This window comes from Pogonomyrmex barbatus, unplaced genomic scaffold (genome assembly GCF_055798465.1).
Source record: "Pogonomyrmex barbatus isolate J1 unplaced genomic scaffold, ASM5579846v1 scaffold5, whole genome shotgun sequence".
Classification (NCBI taxonomy): Eukaryota; Metazoa; Arthropoda; class Insecta; order Hymenoptera; family Formicidae; genus Pogonomyrmex; species Pogonomyrmex barbatus.
This window is the reverse complement of record NW_028297149.1, coordinates 12,303,424-12,326,166: the sequence shown is the minus strand read 5'-3', so window position 1 is coordinate 12,326,166 and position 22,743 is coordinate 12,303,424. Positions and strand designations below refer to the sequence as shown.

The following is a 22,743-nucleotide window of genomic DNA, read 5'->3' as shown; positions in this document are numbered from 1 at the left end:
CTCGAGCATTCAACTCGTACGTTGTGATAAAAAGACGATCCGCTTTATCGACTGTACGTATGACGCCACCTGGCAGAGAAAATGCAAGTGAATCGGAACGTGCTCGTCCGATTGCGTCACGAGAGAAACTCTGTTTTTCCCAGTCGCGGTTGGTCGCAGTCGGCCATGACGGCGGGCGCGTAGGAACGTCGAGGGCAGTGCCGCGGTGATATTCGGTGCGGTAACGCCCTAGTGACGCTGCTCAACGCGATTCGCTCGTCGTCTCGTAATTACGCGCGTGGACCGGTGAAATAATAAAGAAGAAAAGTAGGAAACGCGTGGTCCGAGCGAGTGAGAAAAAGAGAGAAAGAAGAGAAAAATCTGTCGCGGCGTCCGCGTCGCGTCATTCGCGATACGCAATTTCTCAAAGTAGCCGCTACTGCCGCTCTTCCAAGGACTATTTGAAAATGGCGCGAGTGAGAAGGGCCGTGGCCCCCGTCCCATTCGGCGTCATTTCGTGATCCGGACGTGATCCGTCTCCTTGCTCGAGTTGGAGCACGAAAGAGAAAGAGAGAGGGGGAGAGAGAGAGAGAGAGAGAGAGAGAGAAAAAAAAGTGTTTATACGTGCTACGCTACGCTACGGTACGCTACGCTACGGACAGCTGGTGTCCCTCGTTCCGGCTAGGCTTCGAGGAAAGAGAAGATCAGCCTTGTGTGGAGAACCAAGCCCTGTTCCCTCTCGACCCCTCCCGTCGATCGCCCGTGTCATTGTTCGCCACGCGCGTCGCGCTTCCTCGCGCTGGTGCGTCGTACACGGCAGAGGCTGCTCTCGCGTATCGTACACACACACACACACACCGCGCGCGCGCGCACACACACGCACGCAACACACACACACACACACACACAGAGAGGTAAGTGTGTCACTTTCTGATCTCGATCCCGTCGCCGGTCCCTAGGGATCCCGCCTGATTCCGCGCGCGTACGACGCGCGGCCAACGAGCTTTTGATCGAGGAGCGAGATTCGAAACGATGGAATAAGCTCGTCACGTTCGAAAATAGGTACTGACGACGCGAAATTAAAAGATATCCCGTAGATTCGCAACTACGTGCAAAATATTATTTTACAATCTTTTTAACACGCAAGTTTGTGTAAAGTATACCGCATTATTATTTTTCGAAACCGAAAATTGAGCCACGGGCAAATCACATCAGTCTACGACAAAGGGGTGATCGCCAACGATATTTGATTCGTATTTATTATTTGTCTCTACCGAGAAGTAAACGCGTGAGATTTTTTGACAATTATATGTCATCCGAATGCGTCACTCCCAACCAAACGGTCGTTCCATCTTGGATCCCGAGGATTTTGTTTTGTTTTCGTATTAACGACGTTTGTTTCAACCCTCGCAATCAAATCCTCACCTCACCGAATAAAGCCGCGATTCCGGACGGTTGCATCGTGAGGGGGAAGCGTCGAAATATGTGGGGTGCGCGAAAACTACTGTGAAAACTATTGTGAGCGGCCGAGCCGGCGGTACAGGACACGTCGCCGGGACGATGCAGGATGCATCGATCTGTCCGGAGAGCAAGCTTCGAGTCTCTTCGTGTGCATCTTCGAGCGTTGTACGAACGTGCTTTCCCAAGACTCTTTCGATTGTGACACATTGTGAATCGTGACAGGTAAACGTCACGTATTCGCCAAAAAGTTGTTTCCTCGGTTGGTCGCGTTGTTTCGCACATTAAGCCACGCCACGCCACGCCACGCCACGCGCCCAACTTATGCGTGGTGGTGTAACATGTAACAGTCATGCGATATGTAACAAAAAGAAGCGCGGGTTACGTGAGAGGCGTTGTGTAGCCGGGACGGATATCGAGCGTCGATGGCACGGATCGGTTATGGGAATAACCGTGCACATACCGGGTGTTCCGACAGAAAGAACGGTGCGTAAGCGAAGATGGAGAGTGCTCCAAACAGGTTTTTCGTCGAAAGTTTCACACTCGATAAATAAATGATAAATTTGAATGGAAGAATGATTTTCCTGAAATTTGTGATTTCGAGCAATCTCTCTGATTAGAGTGATCGAAAGCTGGAAATCGGACACGGATGTGCCTACAGTCGGAAATTGCACCGGAGATGAAAAAAGCCGGTCCTGATTTGAGCTTAAGTCATCGCGCTGTCTCGGTTAAAATAATCCCGTTTAAAACGCGCTTAATCAGCGTGAGAGATCCGATCATTGAAGGTGTCCGATCATTTCGACGCGAAATTACGCGTTTGATCGCGGCCGCGCCGTTACGTTCATCAATTGCGCCTGAAACGTCAATGAGCGAGCAAGGGGCGGCGGGATTATTGTCGATGACGAGACGCTTCTAGATATCCGTTTTCTGCGCGTCTCGCAACGTGTGCCGGAGATCGCGGGAAAGTGGGAAAACGGGAAAGCGAGAAAGAGCGGGAAGCGTTATCGAGCGTTTCGCCGCGAGTGCGTCGACAAATTTCCCAAGCAGCGCCGTGACAGGCAATCGCCGTGTGGCGCCGTATCGTGTGGCACCAGGAATCTTGTCAACCAGGAAAAAATATCACACGCTTTATTTTCAGCTTGTCGCGGCTATAAATAATATCATCACCGATATAAGATTCTTCCCGACCTACCGAAATGTCAAGTATTAGAAATATCACGAGTATTTCATTTAGTCAGAGAAAAAGAAGGGTTAACTCTCCGTCATTCTCCCAATTTTTAACGCTGCGACCATTTCTGAATTTCCATCGACGCTCGTGCGAAAATCTATGGATAATATCTCATCTTTGGTCGGTCTCAACTTTGATTCCCTCGCGCGAAAATGTCGATGCTAACGCGCGGATTTCAGGCTTCCCACGAGGCGACTGCGTGGAGTTGCCTTCAGTTTCCGGCCGTTTCACCGGCACCGTCAACCATCACGCGTCCCGTTCCGGTTTCGATGATCGACCCCGAAGGCAAAAATGCTTCTCGATAGTATGCCACGCGCATTCGCGTATACTTTCTACACGTATACATATATGAACGTCGCTGAACATCGTTGAGCACAGTACGCCCGATGTGCTTCCGAGTCACTTGACTCGAATCTGCCGATTCCCTACGTCTCTCCCTCTTTTGTAACCTTTGCTCTTAATAATAAGATGCGGATATGCACCAGTTGACCGTGAACAGGATTTTTGCATAACTGAAAACTGGAGTTTGCGTGATAAAAAGCTGCATCGCATCATTTCCGAGCGTGTCTCGTCGCGATCGAATTTAAGTGCACACCATACTGATTAATTTTTCACGGAATCAAAATATTAAGTAGTTATATCTGTGACTGGATATATTTACTTTTTAAATTAATATTATTAAACTCGAGCTTTTATCGATCTTTTTGATATTCCATAGATTTTTATAAATATTCCAGAGCCATTTTCCTTAATTCGTAAATTCCTTCGTATTTTCCTTCATTGATCCAAACTTGAAGATATCATATACCAGTTGTGCGCATAATTCCAAGTATCCATAGAATGCAGGAATTAGTAATTAACCTTGGCAAGAAACCGATTTGGTCTCCCCCCCCCCTCTCTCTCTCTCTCTCTCTCTTCTCTCTCTCTTCTCTCTCTCTCTCTCTCTTCTCTCTCTCTCTCTCTCTCTTCTCTCTCTCTCTCTCTCCCCCCCCTCTCTCTCCCTCTCCATAAACATCCACCGGTTCAATTGGGTCAATTGTGCGTTTTGCTGCATAGCTATGCATACTATTTTCAAAAGATGCGTCACTCTGGCTGCGCTTGCGGCTCTATGGTAATCGATGGTGTGAATTTCAAGCTGCGCGCACGATTCACAACTACTTCTTCCCTCCAATTCCGATCGAAAGATATTGGCGGCAACATTTCAATCTGAAATTTTCGGATAATTTCATCAGGACTCGAAGGACGAAATCATTTCTGTCGAAATCTTTTCGAAGATTTCCTTCTCATTTCGCGAACGATCCCTCGCGCACACCGAGTTTCGTTTCTTTGGAAATATATTAATATATTAAATCTCGATACAATTTTTGTCAGGGTATCGCGACGCGATATTGCCCCGTTATGTCGTCTGCGAGACGGTTGCCGGTTACCGGTACTCGTGTCACAAGTTCGCGAAGGTACGTACGCGTACGTACGCGAGGCACGCATTCACGCGTGCAGGTGTTCGAGAGAGCAGCCGGAAGCAAACGGTAATGTCGACTTTTCCAGAGCTTTTTTTAAACATATCTCGTATAATTCGGACACCATCTAATCGGTCGTCAGGATTCTGTATCTCTGTATATGTGAAAAGAGAATAGATTCGCCATTCGTCACAATGTTGCGTCCGTTTTATCGTGACATGAAAGTCACTCTTTTAAAACTTTCTAATCCGTTTCTCAAAGAAATTACGATTACTTTCACTCTTGTGAGTTATCGATGCGTTTTGGCATAGACATTTCTACGCATTCTTAAAATTCAACACATTAAAATCGCGTTAATCGCTATTTGATATTAATATTCCTCATCGTCATGCTGGCGAACCGAGGGTAGGTTTCGTTTGGCATGAAAAACATTAAAATTATTAATGACGGCCCTTCCCCGTTTCCCGGCGTATTCGTAGAATCGACCGCAACATGAAAGGAACACGGGAGAGTTCAGCAGTTTGTCATGCTTTTTGGTCGTTATCGGTGCATCTCGCGTAGGCGGGCTATTCATACACCTTGTACCTTTAGCGATCAAGATGAATGCTCCATACCGTAAACATGAATATCGTAGCGAGTACTTCCTGTGCCAGCTTGAATCCTCGCCGCCGTCGTTGGCGGCGGCGGTGGCGATGGCGGTGGCGGTGGCGGTGGTGGTGGCGCTGGCGCTGGCGCTGGCGCTGGCGATGGCTCTCCAGATGCGAATGTGTACGACTATGGTGACGTCATTTGAATTGAAAGGAATCTGATATTGCAGCTGAGAGGGAGACGTGGAATCGGCCGCACGACTATTCACTCGGTAATACCGTACGTACGGGGATGGCATTGAATACAATTGTCGCGTGAACGCCCCAGTAATATCGTTCACGTCGTGATCCAACGGTTTTTCCTGACAAGCGTGGATCAAGCTTGGTAATGCGCAATGAGAATTATATATATATATATATATATATATAATATTTTATATATATATATATATTATAATTGTCAATTACAATGGAATATGGTGTGATGCGCGCTTTTAGAATTCCGATATAACCATTTGCCATAAGCCATTTAGTTAAGCGAACGGATGCAGGCTCGTGGGCAGGCAGGCTCACTTTGTAGTAATACATTACTACATCATGCCCAGCACGCTTAACGCAATAACCGCTGCATCGCCGGTGCATATTATCGAATTACCGATACCGCGATCTTTATCGCGTACGCTTTGAACCAAATTGCTATGCTATATCATGCTTTATTGCCGCACAATTCTGTGCATTACAGAGACGTTGTGAAATCACAGATTGCTTCTTCGTTTTCTCTTTACATTATTTTTCATCCGATGTACACACGGATGTCTTTAAATCTTTTAAAATATAGTCACTTTGAAACAGAACTCGTCATCTAGTATATGCGACAGTTTTACATTACCCAAATTGCAATTAATCACTGTGATTAGTATACAGAGTTCATTGAACTCTAGTATTACTTTGAGAAATCTGTTAGAATGGGAACTTGACATGGTGCGCTACAATTTGCTGGCGTTAAACTGGCGTAATCATCATTTTTCTTGTTTCTTCCAATTAAACGGGAAACAGTTTAATTTTTTTTATTTTGCTCGTCAATTTTAATTATGAAAATATTCTCAAGCGCGTGATGTTGGAACATTAATAAAATGTTAATGTACTTTGCGCGTTGGGGAAGATTTTAAATCTCTCTATTCTATTCTTACTACGTAACAACATTGTATCTTTTCAAAGTGACACGATATCATCTATTAAATATTCGATTTATTTGAATATGTCATTCACATTTAATTAGTGTGACAAGCGTCTCCGGCGGAAATGGTGACGATGAGACATCCAACCAGATCTTGGAAGGTGAACGCCAATAAGGCGTGGTCACGTTCACTACGTGGCACTACCTAACAATGAGCACTACCTACCATGTTGTGATTCAGAATGAACTTGAATGCATCGGATCTTAATTCTTGCACAGAATTGCATTATTTATTTATTTATTTATTTATTTTTTTTCATATTAAGCTATCTCTTCTTTGCTATAACATATATATTTTACATCTTTTGATCTATTACGTTTTGTTAAAAAGTTATTTCTCATCAATATTCTCATCTTTAAATTAAATTAACTAAATTCCTAAACTGGATAGAAGTTCGAGAAGTTAAGTCTACGCGTGAATCTAGCCATTTTGATTTGTTTTTCTGTCGTGGATTCGTGATTCGCGTTTAATCTGCACCTTACGCACTTCACCGGCTGCGAAACCTCATTGTGCTTCTGGTGCTTCGCATCGTAGTTTAGTCTTCCGGAGTTTAGCATTTTTTTGTTGTTGTTGTTGTTTTCTGTCATTTACTCTTGATTCGTGACTCGCGTTTTCACAGTGCATCTCGCACTTTCGTTTCCACTGAAAGAGCGTGAAATCAGGGACGCGAGACGTTTCTTTTATCGGCTTGGCGATTTCCATAGACCTACGCAACGGGACAAATCAGATAAATACATTCTACAACAAAGCAAATCAGACGCGATAAAAAAATGTGATGCGATGCGAACCGTTCAAAGTTTTGAGATTCGTGCTCATGTTTATTTTTTTTTGCGCTAGAATTTTAAATACGAACTGTGAGATAATAGATAGAAAGTATCTTATCTTTTTCAATGTAAGACATCCGCCATGAATGGCGGTAGTAAATATACATAATGAATTAGTCGTAAACTCTCAGAGGATGAGGTAAACGAAATTTCTCAGAATGTTATTCATATTCGTTAGAAACAGCAAAATGTCGGAGAATTTAAAACGCAGTTTATTTAGTGATTTACGATGTATTTATTTTATAGTTTATTTAGTGATTTATGATGTGTGTAAATCATTTTACCTATAAATTTTTTGAAAAATTTGAAGCTAAATTTTGCTTTATGAAAATTATATTGAAGAAGAATTATTTCTGAATTTTTTTTTTGTTAAAGTTTATAACGTGTTTATAACGTGTATTGCGGAACATGATGAAAATTACAAAAATGTAGGATAAATTCTTCCGTTATGTTGTAATATTCGTGATAATTTGTAGCGATCCGTTGCAGAATGAAGCACATTCTAGTAATGCGTTTAGTTCTCGTCGAACGTCGATACAATATGGGAACGTCCTCGTAATTATTATAAATTACGCGTCATACGCACGTCTACATACGTCTATTCAATATGTCTCTTCCAGTGTGAGTCACGCGTGCTTGCGTGTGACGTCGTCGATCAAAATGTACTATATATCGTACGTTTTTCTTCGTTGGTTTCTTTTTTTTTTTTTTAATCTGCGCGTCCATTTTTACGCACAGAAACTCGCGTATAAAAATATACATGGTAGGTTTTCGCCGCGGTGTTTAAGAGAAACATGCTTGATGTATCAGCAATCCAAGTATCCAAGGTTAAAACGTAGAGCCATGTGTTAATCGTCCTTAACGTTGTTATCAGTCGTAACACGTTAAAGAAAATACTAGAAAGCGATAAAAACTTAATCTACTTTTCTTCTGTATATCTTGTATAATGAATAATTTTAAATACTTTACAGATAAGGATATACATTTGTTTATAAATATTTTATAATGTAGAGAGACAATTTTTTTAAAACTTTTTTTTATTAACGTTGCAGTTTTCTTAACGGCGTTTAAGCTGTTATAAGTATTTCTGTTCTACCAGAAATCTTTTCTAATTTTGGCGAATGGTTAAAATAGTCGAGTTTATCGATCAAATATATTCCCCGCGCATATACAATATGATGTACACGCGATTATTCAAAAAGAAGGTCTTCTACTCAATACGAAAGTGTATAATGCGAGACATCATTTTTTGCTTGACACGAATACTTTTCTCTTTGCTGCATAATCTGTACTTAAGAAAAACTGGGTTAATGTCGCAGACATTTATATCCCTACATTTTGTGAATAACTCGTATCGTTGTTTTATCAAGATATTTGCGACACGCAAACATTACACTGGACTGGACGTTCATCAATAATGTGATAAGACGATTGACGAGTTTTGCATTACGAAAAATATCAAGCTTATTTTTTCTTCTCTTATTAAAAAATTACATTGATAATTATATAATTGAATAATATTAGAAATATTACGGACGTAATATTTCTAATTTTTTGGGGGGGGGGGAGGGAGCGAGGGAGTTATCAATTCTGTTAACAGATAAACAGCAATTCTTTGCGTTAATAAATTGCTTTTTTGGATATCTTAGAACTTAAAATATCTCCCCGTTCCTCTTTTTAAATGAAAAATATATTAAGTTGTAGATTATAATTGATTATAATTAACTTTAACATTTTTTTTTATTTTGGGGATTTGAGCCTCCTCTGTCCATGAATTATTATGCTAAAGTATTTTGAAGATTGAAGATTGCGATTATTTAACGCAATTACTTGCTTTAGAAAATAAATATAAAACGTTCAAAAATCGGGAGAAGGCAAAAGAATATTGAAGAAATGCGTCGGAAGGAATTGTCTAGGATCTTTTTTATATTTTAATCTTGTACTTTACAAAAACATTTGTATATTTCTTTATTATTATTTGTTTATTTGTATTAGTGTTTCTTCTTTCACAGAATGTGCCATAGACTTTTGAAAATCGTATTGCTGAGAGACAAGTTCGTTTCATGAGAAATGAAAGGATTGGTCGGTTGGCAGACAAGAAAACATATACATAATTCTCCTTGCGAGTCTACAGCACGATAAGGGTTGCTTTTTTAAATTCATAATTGAGGAAAAGGGCGTACAATACATATATATTTAGCTTTATATAACATGCGCGACAGACATTACGATTCTTTTGATCTATTTTTTTATTCTTGGACGTTATTTTTGGACTCTCAGATTCTTTTTTCATTTTATTTTATTTTATTTTTGTTTTTCCCCGCGATCAATCAGCATAGTAGTCTTTATTATTCTTCGTTCCATTTCTCAACCTTCTCTCGAATCTGCCGTCTATCTGCTTCGTGCCGTCTATCGATCGTGATGTGCCCTTACAGTTCCTTCTTCGTTTCTTTGATAAAAAAGAAAACGCGTTAGAGGCGCGTCCGGCAGTAGACATGAACATCCTTATCTTCCCATTGTTATCAGTGGCAGAGTCGCGCGACTGGCTGTTGTAAGGCATGTTTCGTAGAAGTCGTTATTACCGGCCACCCTCCAGTAATTTCACCCTCTCGTCGAACCCTTCCGCGTCGCCCTTGTGTCGCGACGGCGATTATTTCCTGTTTGTTTGTATCGTTGATAGTGGGAATATAATTGCGTTTACATCTAGCATTAAAAATATAAGTGGATCGAAAGAAACAATCGTGAAAGATCGAAATGATTGAAAAATTCGCTTCTGTCGGTTCGAGAAAGACGATCCGAATGTTGCCGGATGATGACTTTGAAAGAGTCTTACGAAGAGGGGGTATTGAGGAGAGCTGGTAGGTAGGGTAAAGCTGAATCGTCGCTTTTGAGATAACGGTAAGAGAAGAACGGTGGTCGGGTTCTCTCATTTCGCCCTTTAAACTTTAAAGGGCCCTATGAAAGGCGCCGGTCCGCCGCCACCGGTAAGGGCTGGCCCTTTAAATCTTCTTTCCAGTTTCAAGCTTCCCTTTTGTGAACGGTCTCGTATAGTGAGATAGAATTCGAGAAAGCTTATAAAAAGATGTTCTTTCACACTTTAAGTCTTGTATATCAACTTGTACGCTCGGTAACTGTGTTGTCACATTATGATTTTAATTATTTCCGTACTATCATTTCAATGCATAAATTTTTTACATTATTTTTGTATGTATATTACGATGATGCAGATTATCAATATGCATATCGAATATGTAATTGAAGTTATTACAACGTCGATTTCAAAATATATAATGCAAACTTAAATGTACAAGTGGCACCTGTGATATAAATGGCAAATTAATAATTATTAATTTCTTATTTATATTTAATAATAATAATAATACTAATTAATTTGTAATTTATATTTGATGCAAGTAAAAAAATGCAATATGTCGAGATAATAAAAATTAAAAAATAAAAATTAAGTTTTTGTAGAATGGAAGCAGACTTTCAGTGACTTTTTTCATTTCCTGCCCCACTGCGCACCGCGTGGGTTTCAAGCTCGGACGTGTGTGTCAAAAGGCTGATTACGAACGAGAGGGATCGGTCTCGTGATCTCTGGCACACGCCTACGCGCACACGCACAATGCGTTTCTCTCCTCGTCAGCTTCCGTGCGTGTCTCTCAACGACACACCGTCTTAATGAAAGAATTCATGCCTTGTCAGACACGAGCAGTAAAGTCTCTAATTGACAGTATAATGCAAACTTTTACATTCTTTTATTCTCATAAAATAAAAAAAATTGTTTCCCGAAAAATTTTTTTACTTTGAAAACATTTATTAGGAAAATGAAGAGCTGCAATTTCTTTTTTGTAAAATATATATAATTATTTCGAACAATACAATTTTCATTAAAATTCATCAGAATATATAATATCGAAAATTGAGAACATGTAATCTTCGGCGAATCAAATTTTTGCCAAAAAGATTCAATTATAACAATTTCAAATTGTCAAAAAAATTTAGAAAATGGAAGTTTTAAAATGCTAAAAATGCGATAAATTTGTTAGTAAATTACCAGCCGAAAAAGCCGAAAAAAGTACGAAATATATTCGTACGATGACGAAATACCGGTTCTTGTAGAGCAAAATAATGTATGTACATGCGATCCTCGTCGTTGTTACTATCGCGTCATCATCGCGACTAAGTAATCGTCAGTATTGCCTCATCAGTCCAGTAAAGAGCATGTGTAAAGGCCACCCGCTTCCAGCGATGACGGCATTTCTCTCTCGTCGAATTCGCACACTATTCATATTCGACCGATTACCTGGTCGAAAGTCTTCTTTAAGATCCAATAGAATTAAAATATTTTTTTAATGGGATTCTATTTAATCGGGAGAATATGAAAAAATGAAATATTATAATTATGATAAAAAAAAAAGAAAACCACACCAAATTAATTGCGATTCTCGGACTACTTAAAACATCTTATAAATATAGTGTATATGCGATTTATCGGCGGATTTATCGGCGCGTGTATCCACCGAAGCGAGTCATAAGTCTGCTTGAAATTGCTAATGAAGACATTACCTTTCTTTTTCTTTTATCATACCAGATACTATTTTTATTCGAGTACTTTTTATCGTTGATTCGCGAATGTTCATTAATCGCGCCTACTCGATCGTCGAATCACTAGAGAATATATAGTAAAAATAGTGTAGAGCTGTTACGTTATCTAATCAGAGCGAGAGACTTGTTGCAATCGATAATTTCAATCTTTTTTTAATCTTCTTCTCAAGAGTGCGTAAATTTCATTAAAGCTGCATCGTCGAGTCTCCCATTTCCTCACTGCTAATTATATTAAATTAGAATTTTGAAAGCGAGAAATTGTATAAATCTTCTTCTTACACTCGCGAGCATGAGCACTCAAGTTGATCCAACTTTTATTAGTCTCAGTTCGCGATGCTCTTAAGAAGCCCTCCGGGAGCTCAGGCATGTTAACGACGATAGTTTTGTGCGGCACTAATTCCGCGCAATTGTGCTTGAATTACTGTTTGTCCAATGCTGTTGAACGGGGCCACGATTACGCTCGACTCGAGTTGCAGGCAGCTCGATGCAAATTCTGCATTCTACAGAGCGTGTCGGTCAGGGTCGGTGTTCCTAGCGTTGTTCTAAGTACTCTTTTTTTATGCCGAATATTTGCCTTAAACCTTTCTACGATTGCGAGTAATTACGCTACCTGTCTTATACGAAATATGAAATACAATAATATGTCTCTTATCTCTCTCTCTCTCTCTCTCTCGCTCTCTCTCTCTCTCTCTCTCTCTCTCTCTCTCTCTCTCTCTCTCTCTCTCTCGTGAGAAAGAGGCAAGAGGTTCATTTGATGAACCGATTCGATTCGAATAATGCGCCACTTTTCAAATCAAACTCAAAAGACTTTAGATTGAAATGTCTACATTTTGTCCTGATTGAAAAATTTCTTCGACAGTATCAAAAATGATTTTTGGAAAATGGAAATGATGATGATTCGGTGCATATTTACGCATACCAATCTGTACTGTGAAAAGTCAATGATACAACGATGCAATAAAAACGCACACAATGTCTCATCTGCAAAATTTCCCAAATGCTTATTACTTTTTCTATTAATATTTAAACGAGCTATGTATAGAACTACATGTTGTTCTTATTTAGAAACGAATGACGCCTTTGCGCAATCGATACCATGCATACCTACTCTATTCGTTGCTCTTGTGAAGTTCAAGGATACCTATCCTCAAGGATACACACTCGAGGTTCGACGAACCCTCGAACAACGACTATGTACCCTTGTTGTTCATTAATAACAAAATCGCGACCAGCGTGTGTACCGCGAGACACTTGGACTTGCGAGTTCTCGCGAAATATTGATTATTTTACCGCGTGGCACCCTCAAGTCGTCTAGACGGGATCTATAACGAGACGTACCACATTGCGACACGCGACCTTCTCCTCTTCTGTCTTTCTCCTCGTCTTTCTCTTCTGTCAACATCACAATTATAAAAAGGAATCAGTACAGTACACGTGCAGCGTTTTCTTTCGAAATGTCAGAATTTTATAATCTGAGATATATATATATATATATATATTTTGATATTTTTGAATTCCCCAAAGCAATGATTGTTCTTTCGTAATATAAAAACGAAAAGCCAAATCTGTTACTTTCGTAATCAAAGATTCTCTAATCACAAATCTAAATTATTTGAGATAACATAAGTGTTTTTTAATTTTCGTTTTAATATTATAGAGTAATACATTTTATTTTAGGTATACGAATAAAGCAAAAATATGCCGGAAGAACAAAAGGTCGCTGATACTGCAACGACAACGACAACGAGACACAATGTGGAGACAACGGCGGAGAATGGGACTGACACGGGTGAGACTGGGACAAATACGCTCACAAAAAGCCCAGTTAGCAGAGGAAAGATGGCTCTTGCTAAAGTTCTTCTTCTCGACGGCACAACAAAGGATTTTTACATTGATGTGAGTCATCTATAAGAAGAATCACTAAGTGTGCCAATTAAAATATATTTTATTTTGTGCATGTCTGTTGATGTTAAAAATTGGGTTACAGAGGAAGGCAAAAGGTCAAGAACTTCTCGATATGATTTGTCAAAGCATGAATCTACTGGAGAAAGATTATTTTGGTCTTATTTACGAAGACAGACATGATCCGCGCAATTGGTTGGATCTTCATAAGAGAATTACGAAATTTGTAAAAAGTATAGAAACCATAGCAAAATCTCCGTTTTGATAATGACAAATACAACAATATGTACTAGGATCTGTTGCTAAAATTAATATGTTTTTAGCTGAACAATGGAAATTCAATTTTGAAGTAAAATTCTACCCACCGGATCCAGCTCAATTGCAAGAAGACATCACTCGTTATCAACTATGCCTTCAGATCAGAAACGATATTATTACAGGGCGTTTACTCTGTTCCTTTGTGACACACGCTCTTCTAGGCTCCTATCTGGTTCAATCAGAAGTCGGAGATTACGATCCTGAGGAACATGGAAGGACATATTTAAAAGATTTTAAATTTGCCCCCAACCAAACGCCCGAATTAATTGAGAAAGTGATGGATCTTCATAAAACGCATAAGTTAGTTTTATAATTTTTATATAATTTTTATATAATTATTATCTTTTTTATGAAGAAAAAAAAAGAAAAATGAATTAATTGATTGTTCAGTCAAATAATAAAACTTTCTTTTTTTTTTTCATTTTTTTTTTTTTTTTTTTTTTTTTTTTCATTTTTTTAGGGGTCAGACGCCCGCTGAAGCAGAATTACATTATCTCGAGAATGCGAAAAAGTTAGCTATGTATGGTGTAGATCTTCATCCCGCGAAAGACTCGGAAGGTGTTGATATAATGTTGGGTGTATGCGCCTCGGGCCTTCTTGTTTATAGAGATCGTTTGAGGATTAATAGATTTGCCTGGCCAAAGATATTAAAAATATCTTACAAGAGACATAATTTTTACATTAAAATCAGACCAGGCGATTTTGAACAATTTGAATCTACAATTGGATTCAAATTGGCGAATCATAGAGCGGCGAAAAAATTATGGAAAGTATGCGTGGAGCATCATACTTTCTTCAGGTAAACAATAATAGTTACAATTAGTTTGTAATTTCTTTTTTCTTTATGATACCCCTTAAGTGAGAAATTTTTTTAATAGACTTATGAGTCCAGAGCCTGTGAAGAAGGTAGGAATAATTCCACATCTAGGATCTCGTTTCCGATATTCTGGAAGAACTCATTATGAAACGAAAAAGACTCCTATCGATAGGCAACCTCCGCAATTTGAGAGGTCTTTGAGTGGCCGACGACTTACATCCAGAAGCATGGATGGTAAATAAAATTTTTACTATTCACGGGTAATGATGGTTTGGTTAGAGATTTAAATTGCTACAATTTTAATATCATGTCATATTTATCATATCATGTTCGGAAGTATATCTGAATTAAAAATTTTTCATTAGGATAAGCTTGCACAAGCATGAATTTTTGTTACATTATTAGAATAGTATTTTTCTTGATTGATTTTATAAATTGTTATTTTACTCTCCGCAAAAGATTTTCAGAATGTCCACTATAAACCACAAGTGCCTTTTTATAATCATATCTTATATCTATGTTATACTAAGATGTTGAAGTAGTGTGACTGCCTTGTACAGCATTAGGTGGGCCTAAACCGATTGAAACGTATGGTTCCGAACCAAGCAAACGGCATACTATGAGTTATGAGCCTGAAATGCTTCCTGATGATATAGAACATATAGATAGACGGCCTAGTCCAATCAAGAAGCAAAAAGAGAAGGTAACATATTTATGTGTCTGTTAGAAAAAATTTCTTTTATATATTTAAAATAATTTGCTAGAATGTAGAGTATGCATGAATTTTCGTCATGCGAACGTGAAATCGATTTTCGACTGACAGCCAAATTTATGAACTATGTTGTATGTTCTAATTTTTGACTCTCGTGTGCGGTCTACGCTTTCAAATTAATTTTTTAATAAAAAATATAATTTATATTGAACATTTAACAAATATAAATTTTGTAAAAAAATGTAATAATATATATATATATATATATATATATATATATATATATATATATATAATATTAATATTGTTGTAAAAATTTCTATTAGGGAAGTCGCGCGGAACACCAATTGGCTCACTAATGCATGGATGAGTCAGTGGAGTAAATTCATATATTTTCTTACATGATTATCTACTAATCTTGTACAAATACGTTTATCGATTTACGCGATATTACTTATTGACTTATCTACGCATTTGCAATAAATTTGAACGCACATTACATCGATTCGGATTTAATACATATTGCAATATATGTTGCAATAAAAGCATGATCATTTATATTATGTGACACATTATAGAGTTGCGTATCACGTATTTTTCGACATTTTTATAAAGGTGAAATTAGATTCGATACATTAGTAACATTCCATAAATGTATATCAGAAAGAGACATATAAGATTAACAAAAATATTTTTTTTTTTCTTTGGAGCATCGATATCCTTATTATTAATTGACACATAACTAACACCTAATAGCTCACACGAAAAACAAGCGCTGGAACAACATCAGCTAGCAGTACCAGTAGCCTGGAAGGAGAATACGATGCAGATCGTGGGAGAAAGGTATAAAATTTTATCTGGAACACTTCTGCTTCAATTCATATTGTATACTTATTAACATTGTTTTTTTGTGATGTGACCACTTGGTGTTTTGTTTCTTCCAATGCATGTTGCTATGTTTTTCTTTCTTATTTATTTTTCTCGCAAAAATCATATACGGCCATCGCCTCAATGTGGGATGTTAGTTTACCCCATTTAATCAGTAATATTAGCTGTACTACTAATATATGAGCATGTAGATAATAAAATTATATGTAGAGATCATTATATCAATCATAAGATATCAATCATAGATATCATTATAACAATCGAAAATTTCAGTGAGATTTAGGTAAAATTAATATAACGATTAACTGTTATTTAATAGGAATACTATTTAAATGTAACATTATTATCAATTATTAAATTAAAACTTTAGTATTATGTAAGAAAGATTTCAACACTTAACAATCAATTATAATAACTTTAACATACATATTTTGAGAGCGCAGACCGTAATCTGTAGAGCATGTATTGTCTCTTAGAAAGAATTAGTATTATGCAGTTTTTAGTATTATTTTAGCAGTGTGTAGCGGCTTTATGCTTGTTGCATGAAGCGACGTGTGATTCGGTAAATTTACTTATAGAAACCGGTCGGAGGAATTGCTGTCCTACCGCCCGGTGGTCTATCAAAGAAGAAGAAGGATAAACAGAATGAGAATGAAAAGGAAAATCATAATGATCTGAATAACACTAATCTGATTAATGACAATGCACACCTTGACAATATTGATGACAAATCATTATCTAAAAAAGAATTAAAAAAGAAGGATAAAGAAACCCCTGAAAAAATGGATAAAGAAAAGAAGGATAAAATTAAGGTAAGCTTTATATTGTGTTGTACGCATTGCTGCTTTTTATGCTCTTGTATAAAATATATGTATGAATTAGGAAAAATAATTTTAAGTATTTTTTATATAAGTGATATTTATAATTATATATATGTATGTATGTATAATTTATATCATCATTTTTAAATATTAATTTAATAAATATTCCATCAAATTTCAACAGTAATATCGAAAGAACGTTCCATTAAGAATGTGTAGTTTTTACTTACGCGCGCGCGCGCGCGCGCGCGTGTGTGTGTGTGTGTGTGTGTGTAAAATATACATACATACATATTTATATAGCTCAAGTTTGCATGACAATTAGTTTGTATTCCTGTAAAAATCATGGTGTCGCATTTATATGTAGACATATATATCAGTTTTGTATATCAGTTTTAAATATAAAATAAAGTATATACATATATATTACATATCACGTATGCGGCATGTATTTTGTATGCATGTATCTTGTGTATTATCCAAGAGTCCTGTCGGCGGTTTCCTGTTTACCAAGAAGGACAAGGATAAAAAACAGAAAAAGAAAGAACTCGATGAATCCATGGACAAAAATGATGTTGAATCAAATCTTTCTACATCGGAAAAATCAGAAAAAGAAATTGATAAAAAACCGGACGTGAACAAAATTCAAGATCCAGCGAAATCTCCTCAACTTCCTGGTTACACAAAACCTTATGACTACGAAGAAACAGAAGCCACAAAAAAGCCATTTATTCCACATGGATTCACATACCGACCTGCATCGCCGGGAATACAGGACCAGCCATCACCTACTTCAACTAGTCGGAAGGCTACAGGTTTAGCATTTAATTATGCTCCGGGAGAAGAAAAGAAGGTGGCAGAATCTGCAGAAAAGAGAAAAACGAAGGAGGTAGACAAACAAGCGCCAACGTTAAAAACACCAGGACTCAATTACGTCGAATCTGCTGGTCTTAAGGAGCAGCAAAAAAATGCTACGAAATCAAATATTGAGAAAGATCAAACAACAGCTTTTATCGATAATGAACGACAACATGGAGATGCTTCAGTCGGTCAGCATGTAGTAATTCCACCAGTACCAGTGGAATCCAAACCAGATTATCACATTCTTCCTCTTCCCGATGGCTCGAGAGTTATTGGAGGTATAATTTATACCAAAGAAGGTAAACCATTAGATCAGAGTCATCTCGGACCAGATGGCAGCAAGGTGATAGATGGTAAAATTTGTGGAAAAGATGGTAAACTATTAAAGAAGGCGGATTTCGGACCACATGGGATTCACATCAGCAACGGTATAATTACCGGAAAAGATAATAAACCTTTCCATCAGGAGATATTGGGCACAGATAGAAATGCTATAAGAAATGGAATTATTTATTCTTCTAACGGTGAGATGGTAAAACAATCTTTTCTTGGACCAGATCATGCGGTGGTCAAAGAAGGGAAGATATTACTGAAGAGCAACAAACCAGTTCAATATTGTCAATTAGGTGCAGATGGAACGTACGTGAAAGAAGGTTTCATATTTACATCGGGATCTAAACCCATGACTCAGGGATCGTATGATACAGACGAAAAATATATAGTTGCCGGTATAGTATGTAACGAAGAAGGCAAACCTTTGAATCAGATTGCGATTGTACCTGACGACACATTTATCTGTGACGGCTTGATACATGGACGAGATGGAAAGCTGCTTAATACCGGCAAATTAGGTTCTGAAGGTCATTACATCTCGGAGGGAAAGATTCACTCGAAAGATGGTAAACTGGTCAAACACGAATCCTTCAATTCTGATGGATCTATTATGAAAGATGGCATAGTTTATTCAAAAGATGGAAAATTCTTGACTCAAGGATCTTTGCTGCCAATCGGTGCTCACTTAAGGGATGGCAAAGTAGTTGGCAAAGATGGCAAGCCCGTTAAGCATGCATTTTACAAATCCAACGGTAGTTTTGTCAAAGATGGTGTGATATACGGAAAGGATGGCAGACCCCTAAGTCAAATTCCATTAATAGCCGATGGTCATTTCATTAAAGACGGTTTAATACACAACAGAAACAATAAACCATTATCTCAAGGCCTGTTTAAATCTGATCATCTTGTAATTAAAGAAGGTATATTACATAATATGGATGGTACAGTATTATCAAATGCTTCTCTCGGCCCTGATGGATTTGTAGTGAAGGACGGCACAGTTCTAGGAAAAGATGGTAAACCAGTAAAACACGAATCATTTGGTTCGAATGGAAGCTATATAAAGAAAGGTATCATTTACGCAAAAAATGGAAAGCCACTTAATCAAGATTCATTGGTGCCTGAAGGTGCAGCTATTAGAGACGGCAAGGTGTATAGCAAAGATGGTAAATTATTAAAGTTCTCATTCTTTAAACCAGATGGTAGTTACATCAAAGATGGTCTTGTTTATGGCAGCGACCGTAAACCATTAAATTTAAATGCAGCTTTACCGGATGATAGTTTTATCGTTAACGGTGTAATATTTGACCACTCGGGAAAGCCCTTGAGCAAAGATTCATTTGGATCCGACGGTTCGTATGTCGCAGGTGGATTAATCTATGATAAAGATGGTAGGATCGTGTTGCAAGGCGTATTTGGTCCCGATGGCAACACGATTCGAAACGGCATTATCATAGGAAGAGATGGTAAACCCTTGACGCAAGACGACAAAGGTCCGGATAATATAGCGATTAACAATGGAAAGATCGTGGACAATCAAGGGAATCCGAAAAATCTACCTTCATTGGTACCCGACGGATGTTACATACAAGACGGAGTGGTTTATGACAAGAATGGACAACTTTTGAAGCAAGGTGCATTCAAGCCAGATGGATGTTACATTCGAGATGGTCTTATATACGGCTGGGGAGGCCAATTGCTAAATGCGGGATCCGAGTTACCTGGTGGTAGTTACATTGAGGAAGGTAGACTATATGGAAAGGATGGAAAACCTTTGAATCATGCCTCGTTCGGTACGGAAGGTAACTTTATTGAAAACGGTATCATTTATGGAAAGGATAGAAAACCGCTTAGTCATGGTACGTTCAGCAACGACGGCAGTTATATACGAAACGGTTTACTACACGGACCAAACGGAAAGCCATTAAATAAAAAACAGGCCATAATTATTGTTACGTCCGTTCGTTACGGTTTAGTTTGCGGTGATGATGGAAAACCATTAAGGTATGGTAATTTTGACAATGAGGGTAGCGTGGTCAAAAATGGCAGGATTTATGATGATGCGGGAGGATATCTTAACCAAGATATTTATGGCCAAGACGGTAACTTCATTAAGGATGGTCTGATTTATGGACGCAATGGAAAGCCTCTCTCTCAAGGTCTTTTACCACCTGAAAGTAGTTTCATCAAAAACGGCAAAGTTTACGACGCGAATGGTCAACCGCTAACGCAAGAGGCATTCGGGCCGGAAGGTTTGAAAGTTATACAGGGAATCGTGGTAGATAAAACTGGAAAACCGATAAAACAGATGAGCTTCGATGATGAAGGAAATGTCGTCAAGGATGGAATAATTTGCGCACCTACTGGAAAACCGCTCGACAAACATTTTACGACTATTACGATCACAATGGTGCACAGAGGTCTGGTATGTGACAAAGATGGAAAACCAATCTTACGAGCACCGTTTGGTACTGACGGTGGTTTCGTTAAAGACGGCAAGATATACGATAAATTCGGGAAACCGTATAATCAGGAACTTTTCGGCGAGGATGGTTCGTATGTGAAAGACGGAGTGATATACGAAAACAACGGCCAACCGATGGATAGTACGACGATTCTGAAGGACTTACAGGACCCATTAAAATCCAGTCCTACGAAATTAAAGAGACCCGCGGTTCCAGCCGTAATACCAACGATCGTAAAAACGACGACCAAGCAATCGGTAGTTAAGGATCAGGAAGGTGTGACGCAAAATATTCAGGAAAAGATCGAGGATCTTACACCCGGTGGTACAGGTCAAGTCACGGTCTCTACTCACGTCAACAAGGTGATGCTCTTGGAAAGAATAAAAAACTAACTTTGGCACATTAAGATTCATCTTTTCACAAATCATTACATTTAACATAACAGACATCATAACGAACGAACAAATACCCTGCATGTTGATAAATCAAATAGGATAATTTTTTTGATAACTCATACAAAATATTTTTTTTTTTTTATTATTATTAAAATATATTGCACGAAATTGAATCATAGATTTGTCTAGGATGAGGATAATAATGATAAACACAAGACTTCAACATTTTGTGATAAATGTTTAATAAAGAAGCTATGTATCAAATATTCTTCTTGTAAAATTTATATTATCATTCAGTTATTTGAAGAATTTTACGTCAATTATATAAATAGCAAACTTAATTGCGCGGTAGATGATTCTTCTCACATCATAAAATATAATAAAGCGAAATGGTTTCTCACATCATAAAATATAATAAAGCGCATAAAAGATCATTTTCTTATTCATTGATTCGTGTTTTCGCTATCTCTTCCAATTATTATTTACATTAGTTATATATGTTTTGAGTATGTATCTTAGTTACATGGTAGTTGTAATTTAGGCGGAAGCACCAGATGATGGTAGAACTCCATATATGACAGCGACAGCTGTCACTACACGTACCGCTACGATGCATGAGGATCTTGAAAAGAATCAGAAGACCAGCCAGGTTTGTAATGATTTCGATTGATTATTAGTATCATTTTGTAGAATATTAATACGAATTGATGCCTGTGCTGCATACAATAGAAGTAGTTTTTATGTAAGATGTGTTCATATATATTCATATATATTTTATATATTCTTTGCTCTTTTAATTTCGCCTAATTATTATTTTTGTTATAATCTATTTTTTATATTAGGTAGAGGAAAAGACTGTAGCACATACAACCGCAACTAGTGCGACAAGACAGGAACAACGAGTAGTAACACAAGAGGTTCGAACGACGAGTCATGTGCTTTCCGGTGAACAGGTAATGCCAATTACTTTTTTTTCAGGAAGATACGCTTGTGATTAATAGGTGATAGGCATGTAAGCATTTTTGCAAATTGCTACACGGATTATTTTTGAATCTGACCATTTTTCACATTTAAATTGTGTCATTTCATATAATTGTGCTGTACATATATGATCATTCTGCATATGATCGTAGCACACATAAAATTGCTTCACATATATAAAAATTAATATATTGTGTATGTAAAAATGTTTGGTTGAATGTTTTTTAAAAGTGGTATTATCTTATAACACTTTATTACATTACACATACATAAATTATGCTTACGTTAAAATATTGTTCCTTATGAAAATATTAATTAATTATAATAGTAATATCATTAATTTAACAATTTAATTAGCGTTTTTATTCATACTCATGTGGAATTGTTTATTTTTTTATTTTTATTTCTTGTAAATAATTTTTCCCGGCTTGGTTAACACGTTGCATGGCGTAGCTGTTCTCACGAAGACTAAGTACCTCGAGTTCAAGCAGCGGAGATTCGGGTACACCAATTGATCTTGACGATGACCAACAAGCTTTCTACAATCAATATTACCAGGTAATCTATTAAGTAATATTGGTCGAAAATTTTCTTCTATTAATACGGTGCGGAAGATAATACATATTTAAAACAACGGGTAAGCGGTATTCATATGCACAAAAAATTTTATAGCATTTTGCCTTGCTAGCTAACCCATTATAATGCATCGCAAAAAGAACTTGCATAATATTTAAAAAAATATTTTATATTGTTTGGTGCGATTATAGAAATGTATATGGAAAATTATTTTATAATTTTAGCTGTTCTATTTCGTCAAAGTATACACGCGCGCGCGCGCGCGCGCGCGCGTGTGTGTGTGTGTGTGTGCGTA

At 37.6% G+C, this 22,743-nt stretch overlaps 1 protein-coding gene across 16 annotated transcripts in view; it reads left to right on the top strand.

Moving 5' to 3' along the window:
• Positions 1-130: 130 nt before the first annotated feature.
• Positions 131-22,743, top strand: part of cora (erythrocyte membrane protein band 4.1 like coracle) — a 26,720-nt gene continuing 4,107 nt past the window's right edge. Inside the window, exons 1-14 of one of the 16 annotated variants that reach the window (XM_089081804.1) lie at positions 900-1,662; positions 4,940-5,094; positions 13,057-13,275; positions 13,367-13,514; positions 13,605-13,899; positions 14,060-14,398; positions 14,478-14,650; positions 14,977-15,119; positions 15,885-15,971; positions 16,595-16,828; positions 17,322-20,858; positions 21,433-21,540; positions 21,734-21,844; positions 22,326-22,430. In XM_089081804.1, coding sequence (XP_088937930.1) covers positions 13,078-13,275; positions 13,367-13,514; positions 13,605-13,899; positions 14,060-14,398; positions 14,478-14,650; positions 14,977-15,119; positions 15,885-15,971; positions 16,595-16,828; positions 17,322-20,858; positions 21,433-21,540; positions 21,734-21,844; positions 22,326-22,430 — 5,478 coding nt within the window. In that variant the 5' untranslated portion in view covers positions 900-1,662; positions 4,940-5,094; positions 13,057-13,077. The other 15 variants (XM_089081800.1, XM_089081799.1, XM_089081798.1 and 12 more) reach the window with 15 other exon arrangements.